This window comes from Molothrus aeneus, chromosome 7 (genome assembly GCF_037042795.1).
Source record: "Molothrus aeneus isolate 106 chromosome 7, BPBGC_Maene_1.0, whole genome shotgun sequence".
NCBI lineage: Eukaryota > Metazoa > Chordata > Aves > Passeriformes > Icteridae > Molothrus > Molothrus aeneus.
Window position 1 is genome coordinate 27,391,597 of NC_089652.1, and position 13,115 is coordinate 27,404,711.

Consider the following 13,115-nt stretch of genomic DNA (forward strand, 5'->3'; position numbering starts at 1 on the left):
AAGTGATGAAACAACCTGGTCTTCTCTGCAAGGAAATCCTGGATCAAGGTATTTGGATTCAATCCAGAATTCACAATACACTAACAACTTACACACGTACTTTTCTTCTGACATTTGCTACTACTACAGTTCAGACAACCAGCAGTGACCTGGAGGTCAGACATTTCCCAGCTGATAAGATCAGCTAGACCACTGCCCCAGGCTCTTCATTCCACCAGCTGATCTTTTAAAGCTGAGAAGTTCCCAACATGATGAAATCATCACACTTCATTGACATGCTTGCTTTCTGCAATAAACAATGAAGTACATTAATTATTTAACATAATTCCAACTTTGGAAAAATCATGGATTAATCTCAGCTCCTCTTTTGAGAGACAGGAGGAGCCAGAGTGCAAAGGTCTCTCATCTGTAGATAGTACAGGTGATGCAGTTCATGAGGAGAAGAACCAGCCCAGACAGGTTTCTGTGTTAATTTCCTGGCATTGGGAGGCATGTACTGATGGTGAACGAGGAACACCACATATATGTATCCACTGCTTCCTCTGAAAATACATGCAGCAATTGCCTTGGAAAACAGTGTTCCAAAAGCATAAAATAAAGATCTGTCCACATAAATGGCACATACTGTAGCATGCAGTATTCATTCCACAGCATTCAATTTGCCCAGGAGATTTCCACGTTCTGGTACAAAAAAACCTGCCAATTAACTCACACCTTGAGACAGTAAATAGCAATACAAACCCAACATCTACAAAATTTGGATACCGACTGACTCAGACTCCCTAAAATTAGTCTACTGCATCCACAGTGTAGGAAGGATTTCAAAAAGACAACAGGTACACAGACTCGAGAGAAAAAGGAGAAGAGCTTTTACAAAGATGGCTAACAGAAATCATCTCCTCTGAAAGCTCAGATGAAAAGCACAGGCTTCTTCTGTACCAAAAATAAATACAATCTATGCTTCCCTCCTGGAAATTAATTCTTGACAGGTGAACAGATACAGAGCTCCTCTGCCTTGCCATTTCACTAAATCCCAATACAGCCTCACCGACTACCACAGACATCCTGTTACAGAAACGCAGTTGAAACACAAAATACAGGTTAAAAAAAAGTGGTATCTCTATTTGGTACATTCTTGGAACTATGATTCAATGCTAATTCAAAAGTACTCATAACCAATTTAAATAATCTTCCCAACTGGTGCTGCAAAAGGAAACAGTTAGGAAATGGAAGTCTCAGAGATCACTCAAAAACAACCCAGATCAGCAGGGTTTCTGAAAATTCATGTCCTTCACCTCTCTCAACCTGTTCTGGTCCCTTACTTAAGCAGACATTCTTTTTCTTCACCCCATCAAACAGACCATTTATCATATTTTATATAATCTTAAACTGAGCTTGATGACACCAGGCTACAGATGCTTGCAGACTATTTTTTTTAAGTTCCACTTTTACTGCAAGATTGCTTCAGTCTCCACACACCGTTAGAAAGAAGCAGAGCAGTGGAATACTCAGCCATTAACAAATAAACACATCCACCCGCGTGGCACATTCATTAGCACCTACCTTTCCCTGTAGTCATTATTCTCTGCAGTGCTGGGGAGCTGCTGGAGAAGGGCGCTGTGCTGGGGAGCAGCCGTCTCTCAGTACATGTTTCTCAGCAACTTAATCACCAGCAAACTCGCCAGCCTCCTACACCCCTTTGCTGTGTGACCTAGCAGGCGATTGCCACCTCTCCTCCAAAATAAAAGCCTGTTCAGCATGAGCTGAGCTCCATGTGCCCCCCTGTGCCTGCCTGCTCACACCCCTCCCCTGCTGCATGCCAGAATGTCAGCAATATGCTTATTTACAAAGCTGTCAGAAAGGGAGCAGAGCTCCTCTTGTCCATTTATACATTTTATTAATTGATAGTACATCCTTCCACAAGGATGTACTATCAATTAATGGTGTTCATTCAAATATCACTCAGACACTGCTGCTCTCTCTTGGCCCACACAGGTGAAGAGGCATTTATTTGCTTTTTTCATGCCCTAAAAATGCTGAGTCAATTAAACCAATCTTCTGTTTCACTTTGTATTCCAACGTGAGAACTGTATTAATAGAGAGCAAGCCATAATGGCAATTTAATTGCACAAGAAGGTATGAATGCAAAAAAGCACAGTGCAGCATTTACTGGTTCAAAATATCTGTTATCCTGGACAATTGTCACTCCTTCCCATCTGCAATTCTGCTGCTTGGATGTGTGTTGACAAACAAACAATATTCCACCCTCAGATGCATGGCACCACTTGGCAAATGTGGGTGGTTTTCCTTCATATAATAAATATGAGAATAGTTTCCAATGACTCAGCTTTATTACCAGCAAAAAAAAAGGACTCTAAAATAGCTCCAGTTTTCATCTATTTAACTCCAAGTTCACAACTTCACAAACAGAATTCATTTAGTAAATAGCATATTTGTCTTGTACACCTTCCCAAATAGAAGCAGTTCTACTGAAAAGTAGCATTGCTCCCTCTTCATATGTTTTCAGTAACTGAAATTATCATGTCTTTTATTTCAGCACTGTTTTAATTAACTTGCTTACTCTTAGAACACACACTCATGCAGTCAGCTACCAAAATTGCATCCTCCCCTCACCTTACTCCACAAGTACCCGTGGGGGAGAGATTTCAGCTCCAGAATTCTGGCTCTAAGATCCTGCTTTGATTTCCTTCCAGCCCAAGACCACTACCACCTCCACTGTCCCTAAACCTTGCTCTTGTGAGTCAAAATTCAACATCAACAAGAAAGTTCAATGCCCTCCTTTGCCACAGGAACACCACTACAATATCCCTTCATGCACAAATATAAATGCATCTCACAAAAATTATGTGACTTACATAAAAAATGAAGGTTTGTATCATATTAGGATAATCACAATGATGAAAAGCATAAAAACCACACTGAAACATTTTGGTTGCTAAAAACTTTGGTTTGGGTGATTGATTCCTATCAGCCTGTATTTTTCAGTAGATAATTTATTTTATTCTTAATCTTCACTGAAACTTGATCATAACATCTTCTGGAGTCCAAATCTGATTCAAAGTCAATTCAAATCTATGGAAAACCTGTACAGTTTCTGTAAAGGCCCTTCCAGATAATACCAAGGAAACCCATACACCATGAATTTCTTGGAGTCTCTGTCCAATAGCCTCTCTCTGTATCACATCCAACTGAAGATCATCACACAATGCCACTCAAAAACAGCAGCTGACTAGCTGGCAATTACTGGCTCTTTCATGCTGAAAATGTATTTGTCCCAGGGGAATAAGGCATCTGCATAATTAGCAAAAGCAGTTACACAGAAAATAATTAGCTTGCTGAAAGCCCAAAGGGGGAAAAACTATAATTTTTGCTTCAAGAGGCTGACTAATTATATGCCAAATAACAAAACAGAGATGCACTGAGAATCATCAAGAAATCCAGCATGGATTTTAACTTCATATTCTAGCTATAAGGGCTCCTGGTAGCCTAGCAACAAGCAGCATACTTGGGCATGCCAAAACCTCCCCCGACTTAATGAAACACCTCAGATTACTATGCAAACCTCCCCCACCCCACTATGCATTTGATTCTTGTGTTACTAAATGATAAAAACAAAGCCTAGCCAAAAAAATAATCAAACAATTCAAGATAAACTTAAACAAGCACTAATGGACTACAGTATATAAAGATAAGCCAAAACAAAACATGAATTATTTTCAGAGACTTGAAATTCAGTCTGATTAGAGTTGACTCATTAGATTTCTTCTGTGGATTAAGAGAATGTCCTATTATTTTAAGCAACTTTTCTAGTAGTCTTTGTAAGATTTCTGTTTGTTTGTGTCTTGGGAACCACTTGATATGAAAACTTTAACAAGTTAGAGCAACTCACTAATCTCCAAAGTACTGCTGACATACAGAGAGTGCTGCTGCAATTCCTTCCTTTTACTTGAATCCTCAGTGACCTGGCAGAGGTAACTGTTGTCCCAAACAGTAGTGTCAGAGGCAAGAGACCAGTTTTTACTGTGTTCCACTGCTCTAGAAGCCAGAGCTGCTGCCCCAGCTGCGCAGTAGCACTGTGTTCTGTGCTAAGAGAGGTTTGACAACCACTTTCAAGTCTCGCAGTGATTAGCATAACTCTGGTGCTCAGTTATGAGTGACCTTTCAGCCAACAGCCTGCTCCTGGTTACCCACAAGAGAAGCACATTCACACAGTCACCCACCCAACCACTCTGCCAGGTTCAAAGGGTTAACAAGACTGAGCTATTTCCACCATTTCCTGAGAAAGGCAAATCTTTTGCATGTGCAATATCTATCACCATCCTCCCTGGTGACTCTGACAACTGCTGAAAGTGTCACCTTTGTTCAGAAAGTGGCAGGGACACAAGAAACCTGACAAATTTAGCTTGTCTGTCTTTCACAGGCCACAATAAACTTGTGACTGTGGGTGAAGATAAGGCTCCTTTTGCTGGCTTACACAATCTCAGACAGATAAACTGCAAGTTGCACAGAGCTGTTGACACACAAGATAGGACGAGCACGTAATGCTGTATTTGTGCTGTGCTTGGAGGGCAAGGAGGAAGCAACAACCAAACCTATGACACTAAGGGAAACTGAACCCTCCCCTCAAACACACACACAAAATGTTATTAGTAATGTTATCATTACTAACTTCACAAATGAGAACTACTTTAATTCTGCTACTATAGAACAACTTTTTCATTTCTAGGGAAGATGAAAAGGTTCTGGCAGAACAATAGGAGATCCTACACTTTGCTCTCTTTGACCCTTAACACTCCTCCAGCCTCCCTTTTCCCCCAGGCTACTTTTTTGTCAATGTTCAAACAGGAGAGTCTACTGAGCAGAAATCCTACCCCACACACAGACTCCAGAGACTGCATCCTGCCACAGCACAAGCAAGAGCAGGGAGACATCAGGAGATCAGGTTAAACAGAGTGCAGAATACAGGAGTACTTGTGTTGGGAGGTACTGAAAGCCTGTCCATGGAGTCAGAAGATGGAGATCATAACATCTCAGGACCTCAATGCACAAAAGGGTAAATCTTTCACTGAAACAGTGACAAAGGGGTATAAAGGAAAAAATAACTTTCAATGAAGCCTAAAAGTAGAAGATCTGATGCTTCAGATGTAGCAATACATCTCAGATCACAAGTCTGCCTCCTAGAAACACCAAACAATAGCAATCTACCTAGTACAATGATGCATCAAATTGCTTTTTCTTTTGTTGAAAGTTCATTCTATTCCACTGCTAGCAAGACAAAAATTCCACCTTAGCCTAGCCAAGCAGAAAGCAAGGAAGTTGAGTCAGCAGTAAATCTGTTTCAGTTTGAGTAGGGGTTTCAGAGAAATCATCTGGAGGCCGGGAACCTAAACAAGTTTGCTAAGGGATTAAATATTTACTTCCCCTCCCACCTGTTAAAGAAGAACAAGGACATTTGTTTCTCAACTACACTTTTTTACCCCCGTAAGGCTTGTCCACCTGGACATACAAAATAGTCCCATATTATGCAAAAGTATAACTTTAACCTATTCCATCACAGAGGAACATGTACTAGGTCATCATCATTCCCAAACATACAAGATAATACATCACATTTCTGAATAATTCAAACTATAATTTCAGGATTTTCAAATCAGTTAATTTTATTGATTCTGCAGGGATGAAGTTTACTGTGTTGTAAAATTATTATGCAAGAAGAATGGTGGCCAGAAGTGAAAAAGGGTTTTTTCCTATTTAAAAGAGAAAACACCTCTCTGCTCTCTTGACTTTGAAGAGCATGGTGGGAATGGCTGGGACATCACCTCCCCTGCTCCTGGCCCTGCAGAGGGTGTGAGTTGATGGGAACACACAGTGCAGAACTCAGATTCTTCATCTGCTCTACTCAACTGGCAGCAGAAAGATGCATTTCCTCACCAAGGATTCTCACAAAAATTTACTGTTAAACAATACTTATTAAATTTATAATACTTGGTAAAATTATTTCCTCGCTCATAAGCTTATCTGCAAACACAGTAATAAACACTTGTTATTACACTAAGCAAAATACTAGTCTCAGACAAGACAGACAGAATTAAGGCTCAGATTAAGGGTCTTTGGCTATCAGTCCTAAACATACAAAATATGCAAATTTAGTGTCCTGGTTTTGGACAGATTTGGGAGGAATCCCAGACACTTAGGAACTGCAAAATACAAACAACATGAGCTTTAAACAGAACACTGCTGCATTATTGTGTACACTCTCTGTGCCTTTTAGGGCATTAAACTGAAAAGGCAATTCTCTGAAATTACTATTTAATTCACCTTATGAACAACTTACATGCACATGGACTTGAGAACAGGAGAAATATTTTCCTAATGTAACTCAAAAGGAAAAGGAGACAGTTAATAGCATCACCTTCTCTTCTCAAAACTTAGGCTTCCTTCTCCTGATACTACAAAAAGACAGCAGACAAACTAAACATCCATTTTATTTGTTGCAAAGGCACTGTGTATATTTCTGAACAATCACCATTCTTGCTTCCCCTAACAGAATGCTTGCTGTATATGCATTTGAATGCCTCCCCAACTGAAAATTGCTAAAAGCATCAAACAGAGAATACTTCTACTCACCAACTGAAGTCTGGACCATGTTTCCAGATTTTTGGACCTCATCGAATTTTGTAAAAATTACATTCAACCTGTTTGAAAGTTAAAGAAATACACAATGAACAACTGAATTTAAATTTTAGGAATATTAGAATCATAAAATCCCTAAGGCTGGAAAAGACCTCTAAGACCATCGAGTTCAACCTTTAACCCTGCACCACCATGTTTACTACTAAACCATGTCCTCAAATGCCACATCCACATGGCTTCTGAACACTTCCAGGGATGGTGATTCCACCACTTCCCTGGGCAGCCAAATTCTAACATTTTATGATCTTATAGAACAGATTTGGCTTTGGGAGATTTGGTCATTGGGAGAACTGTAAAAAATGTCAGCAGAAAATGTCAATGCAAGGAAGTTATTTTAATATAAAAAAAAAACAACACCAACACACAAAAGCTGAAAGGAAAACCTGAGATATAATTGAAAATACTACATTACTGAAGATGTGATAAGGCTAATTGTTCTAGTTCCAGTTCATCACCACTTTTTCTATCTTAACTATTTACAGAAATACCACAAAACACACCCCTAAAAACCAACTTGACACAACATTTGTCTCTGGCCCTGACACCTTCCCATTTATGTCACAGGTCTGGCAGAGCAGAAGATTCTTATCACATCTCATCATTCCTTCCCAGTGAGTTTATTACTTTAAGGCACATTGTGGGAGCAGATGCTTCCACTGGAGAACAAGAGGCAACAACAGTGCTGCCTCCACCTGCATGTGCCCCAACTCCAGAACCACCTCTTCCCTCTGAGCAGTGGCAAGCTGCCATCTACTCCATCCTCAGGGCTAACCATGCTCTGCCCTGAGCACTGGAGGCAAGATGCACAGCAGCTGTCTAATGCACCTGAAACAGCAGAAGCAGAGAGACATGGCTTTGGTTTTGATGTAAGTTTGGTTGCTTTTTGTTTGAGGGGGTTTGGTTGGGGGGGCAGGGGAGGGAAGCTGGGTTTTTTTTCTTAAATAAAATATTAAAATGGATTATTTTGTTTGTGAGTTTTTTTGTTTATGACAGCCTAAGTTGCATAAACACAAGCTACTCTGAAGTGTCTCCTCTCTACATATGCAGAACCTACAGGAAAAGTATTAATTCCCTTCATCTTGATCAGCACTAAGTAAATCTGAGTGTTTATCAGATTAAAAAATAAAAATAAGAAATGAAACAATGATCCTGGGAGAAGGTTCAGGTCATGAGGTTCCCGAAGTCTTCTGAAGGAAGGAAGGGAATAAAAAGCAGCCCAAAAATAGTGAAGACCTAAGGATATTCTCAACTTACCGAGACTGGGGTAATCCTTTTTTACTGAGATCAGCCCTTACACGCTCACCAACATGTCTGTAAATTTCCACAAGGCTGTTTATTGCTGCATCTCGAACCTGGATGTGAGACATGAGAGAAATCAATCATCTTTACAATTTAAATTAATAAAATCCCTAGTAAGTCCTACATTAGAGAACTAAATTTGTCTATTTCTCAGCAACAACAGCTGCCACTATACACATTACCACACAGCTCATAAAGGAGCTTCCAACCCTGCCTTTCACATGTTAACAGTATCAGCAGGTAATTGAATTGGAAAGGCAGTGAAGGTGGAAGATGAAAGGTTTCGTGCAAAAGGAGCTTGGCTGCCTTTGCCAAACTCCTCCCATTGTATACAACAGGTACATTTACTGGATGAAAAAAGGTAGAGACACAAACAGATCTTATATTACTGGGAGATTGTAAAATAAACTGATTTTTAATGCTATCTTAAAAACTTACATTTCTCTGTTGATAAAAAAACAGGGAGGAAGGGAGGAGTAATCAATCACCTGAGTCACCATGAATTTTGCATATTTTCCAAACTGATTTGCAAGAAATTGCTGAGCACATCCTTCCTTCCAGCCAACAGAAGAGACATAAATCTGATTAAGTGTCACCTTTCTGTACTTAAAACCTTCCTTCACTAGACACAGCAGGCGGAGAAGGTAAACAAACTATCTGCTCTGCAGAAACACCGACTGTGCACTTCTGCTTCTCAGAGGATGGCCCAGCAGCTACCCCCACATACACCCCAGAACTAGACATGGAATATCCTGAGACACAAGCCAGAATTGCCTGTAGGTGGGAGTCCAAGGGCAGGCACACATACCCTGCCTCCTGGCCAAAGAAAACCCCAACACCTGACTCACACCCACCTCTCCTCGTTCTCCTGCTCCGCAACCTTCCCACTCAGCAGGTCCCTGCCAGCCTCCAAACCCCTGCTCCACTCATGCCAGCCCTCACTCAGCACTCCTGCCCATCAGCCCCATTTGCCACCAGTGCTGCTGGGCACAGCAGGCTGTGGGGACCCCTCTGGTGCCCCCAGTTTTGGGGTGCACAGACCCCAGCCCAGCCTGAGCACAGCAAGGATTGCCCTGTGTGCACAGCTAAGCAGAGGCACAGCTGCAGGACTGTAAATCCCAAGAGGCAAGGCAAGGAGCCCACAACATTATACTTGGTTTAGTCTACCACAGCAATAATAAAGCTTTAGTAATTTTATTTTTGAGAAAATGATCAGAGTTTAAGGAGTGTTGTCACATCAGATGCACATTGGGTTACTCAATCACATCAGATGAAAACAACAAAAGCACTATTTTTGAAAAGGGCTCTGATGGAACAGCTTTCACATCCACAACAAAAGAAAAAAAACTGGACTTGACCGGGAACTGTTTCTCTCCTCTCTCCAAGAGAGGGCAGCAGTGACCGAGCCCAGCGAGGCTCCCAGCGCTCAGCAGCAGCTCCAGGGGAGCCCGGGACCAGCCCTGCCCCAGGGCGGACACTGCTTCACCCAGAGCCACTGGCACAGCGATTTTGTCTGACCAATTCAGGCACAGGCTTTCTGGGGATGAGGCACCAGACCCAGGAGAAAGGGAAAGATCAGCCTTGTTTCCCCCTGCAGTTGGATACAGGACTAGGAGCTGTGGCAGGCACAAGGAAGAGGCAGCACAGAGGAAAAATGTCTCAGTGCCCTCACCATCTTTCCTGTTAATTCAACAGCTCATCTATGGCAGCACCAAGGCACCTCTGTGCTTAAGCCATAAACTCAAGATTTCCTTGGAGGGTAACAGCTTGCTTAGAGTCCCAAGCTGAGAACTACAGAGGACCCTAAACATTAAATTTCTTGGAGTAATGAGCTTACCATCCTGCACTGGCACAAGCAGCAAGGGAAGGCTGCTTCACTCTCAGTCCTCTTAGCAAGGGGAGACCCTGACAGCCACAGAAATCTGGCCAACTCCCCAGAGCAAACACAAACCCATTCTCCAGCTGGACTCCCCACACCTCCTTCCAGCTGAACACCCTCTCCAGACCTGGATCACAGATGTGTCACCAATGCTGGCAGAACAACCAACAGCATTATTCAAAAACTGCTAGTCCACATTACACAGCGAGTTTGAACACTACTTGTCCACCTCCTTCTTCTTACTAACCCCACATACTTACACCTAATTCCAAACAAGAAAAAAAGCACTAGGGAATAACAGATTTTATTCCACTTGTATTTTCATTGGGTAGCATTGCTGATTAAAGGTCCTGGTACAGGTTGTCTTCCCCCCTATTCAGAAACTGCCTGTACAACTTGTGGTATGGCCAGTGCATATGGCCAGGCTGTCTGACTGACCCCATCTGCCCTCCCTGCCCAGACTGGTTTCTCTCTGAAGGTGAGGGGTGCTGCACTGAGCCCAAAGGGATCGCTGCAGCCTCCAAGGCACAGGAGTTCCCTTCCCACAAAGGTTTCCCTTTTCTGTTCATCTCACCTGCAGATTCATGTTGTTCTGCTGAACCCTTGGAGTAACTGATATGCTGGTTTGAACATACTTCAAATTACACCTTTCCAAAACCAGCCAAGGGTTCTGTGTGCACAGCATTGTTCAGAGCTCACCACCAGCAGCACAATTAGCTCATTTACCAACAAGGCAAGCAGCACAACCTTTAGATGTGACTCACAGCAAAAGCTCACCTGGCTGTTTGGATCTCCAAGTAAGTTACATATATGTGGCACTATCTTACTCAGTGTTAAACTCTGAGCTCCAGATCTGGGAATAAAGAACAAAAAGCACCATTAGGAATCAGAGCAGGCTCATCTACACAACACACAAGGTTTGCAGAAGGTTCTGACTTACGCATTGAGCGTTGCAATAAGGCAGAGGCAAATCCCTTCTCTTGTCCGAAAATTCTTGTGTTTGAATCCTCCCAGCATCCTGTCCCACACGTACTGAGGAAGACAGGAAAGAGAAAAAAATGAGATAGGGTAAGAAACAGATTCTGTCTTCCAGCAGACATACACCACACCACCTCTGGAGCTCAAATACAAGCCTTACACTCATCCAAAGAGAACAGGACAAAAAGGAGCAAGATACTTTTAGATCTGACTAATTCTTTGTTTTGTGCTCACTTCACAGTAACTCCCCACTACCTAAAACATACTTACAGAAAGCAAGTACTTTCCAAAAACCTGGAACAATAACTCTTGGCATATACCCATCCCATCCCTGGGAAATCCACTGACATGATCTTGTGTTTCCTGTCAGGCAACAGCCTTCCCAAGTGAAGTAAACATCTTATAACAAGGTCTAGGGGGATGAAGCCATTTCAGACAGAAAAATGGCAGAGAAAACCTTCTGACAGAAAAAAAGGTTTCCTGTTTTTTCACAGCCAGTCATTCATTCTCTGGAGGACTGCTGAGCATACCTGAGGGTTAGCAGCTTGTTCCATGATTTTCAGCAGCAAGGTCTGATCCTGCTCCCTCACTGAGTCCTTAGAATCTCCCAGCCTATCAAGTAAACTTGGCAGCACTAGGGAAAGAAAATGGGAACATTCAAATACCTCAGGAAAAAAATGTAACAGTGGCAGAGCCCCTCTGCTCTTCCCCCAAAGCCCGATGGATGCACCAGCCTCACTGCCCTTCAGCAGAGGATGAAAACCACTGAGAACCTCCCAAGTGCTCTCCTGGGAACAAAGACAGCTCTGAGTCCAGCAGCCAGTGCAGGTGGTGGCAGTGATGGTGACACTCACACAGAGACCCCTCACCTGTGCCAATCTGGGCCTTGAAGCGATCTTGCAAGCGGGACACCAGTGCAGAGATGATGTCAATCCCCAGGAGAACCACCTGCAAGCACAGAACAGGCAATGAACTAAGAGTGCACTGCAACTGTGATTGCTGCTCAGTGCTAAATTCATGTATATAGATGTGCAAGGTACACAAACCTTGTGCATAAACCATTTCAGTATTTGCTGTAACTAGCATTCCTAATTCATTGCAATGATTACAACTATAATTAGAAAATGGTATGCACTAAGAATTGCTTAATTATTTATTGGCAGAAATGAAACCAAACACTATTATGATGTAACTGGAATTCAAAGAAAGACACCTAGTTTGAGAGAAGCTTCATGACAGGCTGCAGATCAGAAAACCTGCTCTGATTTTAACTAAGCTTACTTACTAAAAAAAGGTACATCACATACTGAATGTACTGTGTAGCCTGTGTGTGAAACACTTTACAAAACTCTATAGATCATGATCATGCTGGTACAAGACACTTCTCCCTAAATTTCTGGATAAGCACCGAGGTTAATCACGCCTAGAAGCGTTAGGGACAGCCAGGCTCCCGAGGTGGTGCCACCAGGAATGCTCCAACACAGCCCAGCTCCCTGTACATACCCACAACTGTACATATATACACAGACAACCAGTGCAGTGGTGGTGGTCCCAAGCCTGCCAGAGGCAAGGATTGCTTGGATAAGGCTCTCAGGCACATCTGGGATTGTTGGGGCTGTCCTGTGCAAGAGCCAGAACTGCAGCTGATGATTCTTGTAAGTTACTTCCAGCTCAGGATATTCTACGATACTGTAATACATACATGTATTTGCACTCCCGTGTATACACGCACACAGCTGTACTCGTTGTGTACCCGCTGTCCCTCCCGGTACCGGGAGCTCGGTTATCCCCGCAGCCGCGCGTTACCGGAGCCGTGCCCTGCAGTGCCGCGGCCGCTCGGCAGAGGGCGCGCTCCGCTGCCGCGGCGGCCCCGCCCCTATGCAAATCTGCGCCAGTCTGGCGCGGAGCACTCTGGGTAGCGGCGCCGCCGAAGGGCTCGAACCCGGGTCGGAGCCGCCCGGGCGCGCCGAGCCCCGCGCGGTGCGCGCCCCCGAGCCGGGCGTCGGGCAGCGGGCGGGGCGGGGGCGCGCCGCCCCTCGCCGGGACCTGGACGCGGTTCGCGTCCCCCTACGGGCCGCGCGCCCCAGCGGCCGCCAACCGTCCTTATCTGGGGGTTGCGCGGCTGCTCAATGAGCGTTTGGCGAGAGCAGCCCTGCTAACGCCTTAAACAACACAGCAGCGCCCGCTCCGTGCGCGGCGCAATTTTTGGAACCTCGCACCGCGGCGTGTGCGCGGCGCGTTCTGA

The 13,115-nt window shown here is 43.6% G+C and overlaps 1 protein-coding gene and 1 non-coding gene across 7 annotated transcripts in view; one reads left to right on the plus strand and one right to left on the minus strand.

The window, feature by feature from the left end:
• The window catches only part of CLASP1 (cytoplasmic linker associated protein 1), a 155,426-nt gene that overhangs the window by 110,350 nt on the left and 31,961 nt on the right, over positions 1-13,115 (minus strand). For all 6 annotated transcript variants that reach the window (XM_066553544.1, XM_066553543.1, XM_066553542.1 and 3 more), the window contains exons 2-7: positions 11,740-11,818; positions 11,401-11,504; positions 10,833-10,924; positions 10,670-10,745; positions 7,969-8,066; positions 6,649-6,716 (exon numbers count right to left, since the gene is read on the minus strand). In XM_066553544.1, the coding sequence (XP_066409641.1) occupies positions 6,649-6,716; positions 7,969-8,066; positions 10,670-10,745; positions 10,833-10,924; positions 11,401-11,504; positions 11,740-11,818 (517 nt within the window). The remainder of the gene's footprint in view (positions 1-6,648; positions 6,717-7,968; positions 8,067-10,669; positions 10,746-10,832; positions 10,925-11,400; positions 11,505-11,739; positions 11,819-13,115) is intronic.
• LOC136559140 (U4atac minor spliceosomal RNA) lies at positions 12,967-13,083 on the plus strand. Its single transcript, XR_010783977.1, has one exon. It is a non-coding gene; the product is annotated as a U4atac minor spliceosomal RNA (small nuclear RNA).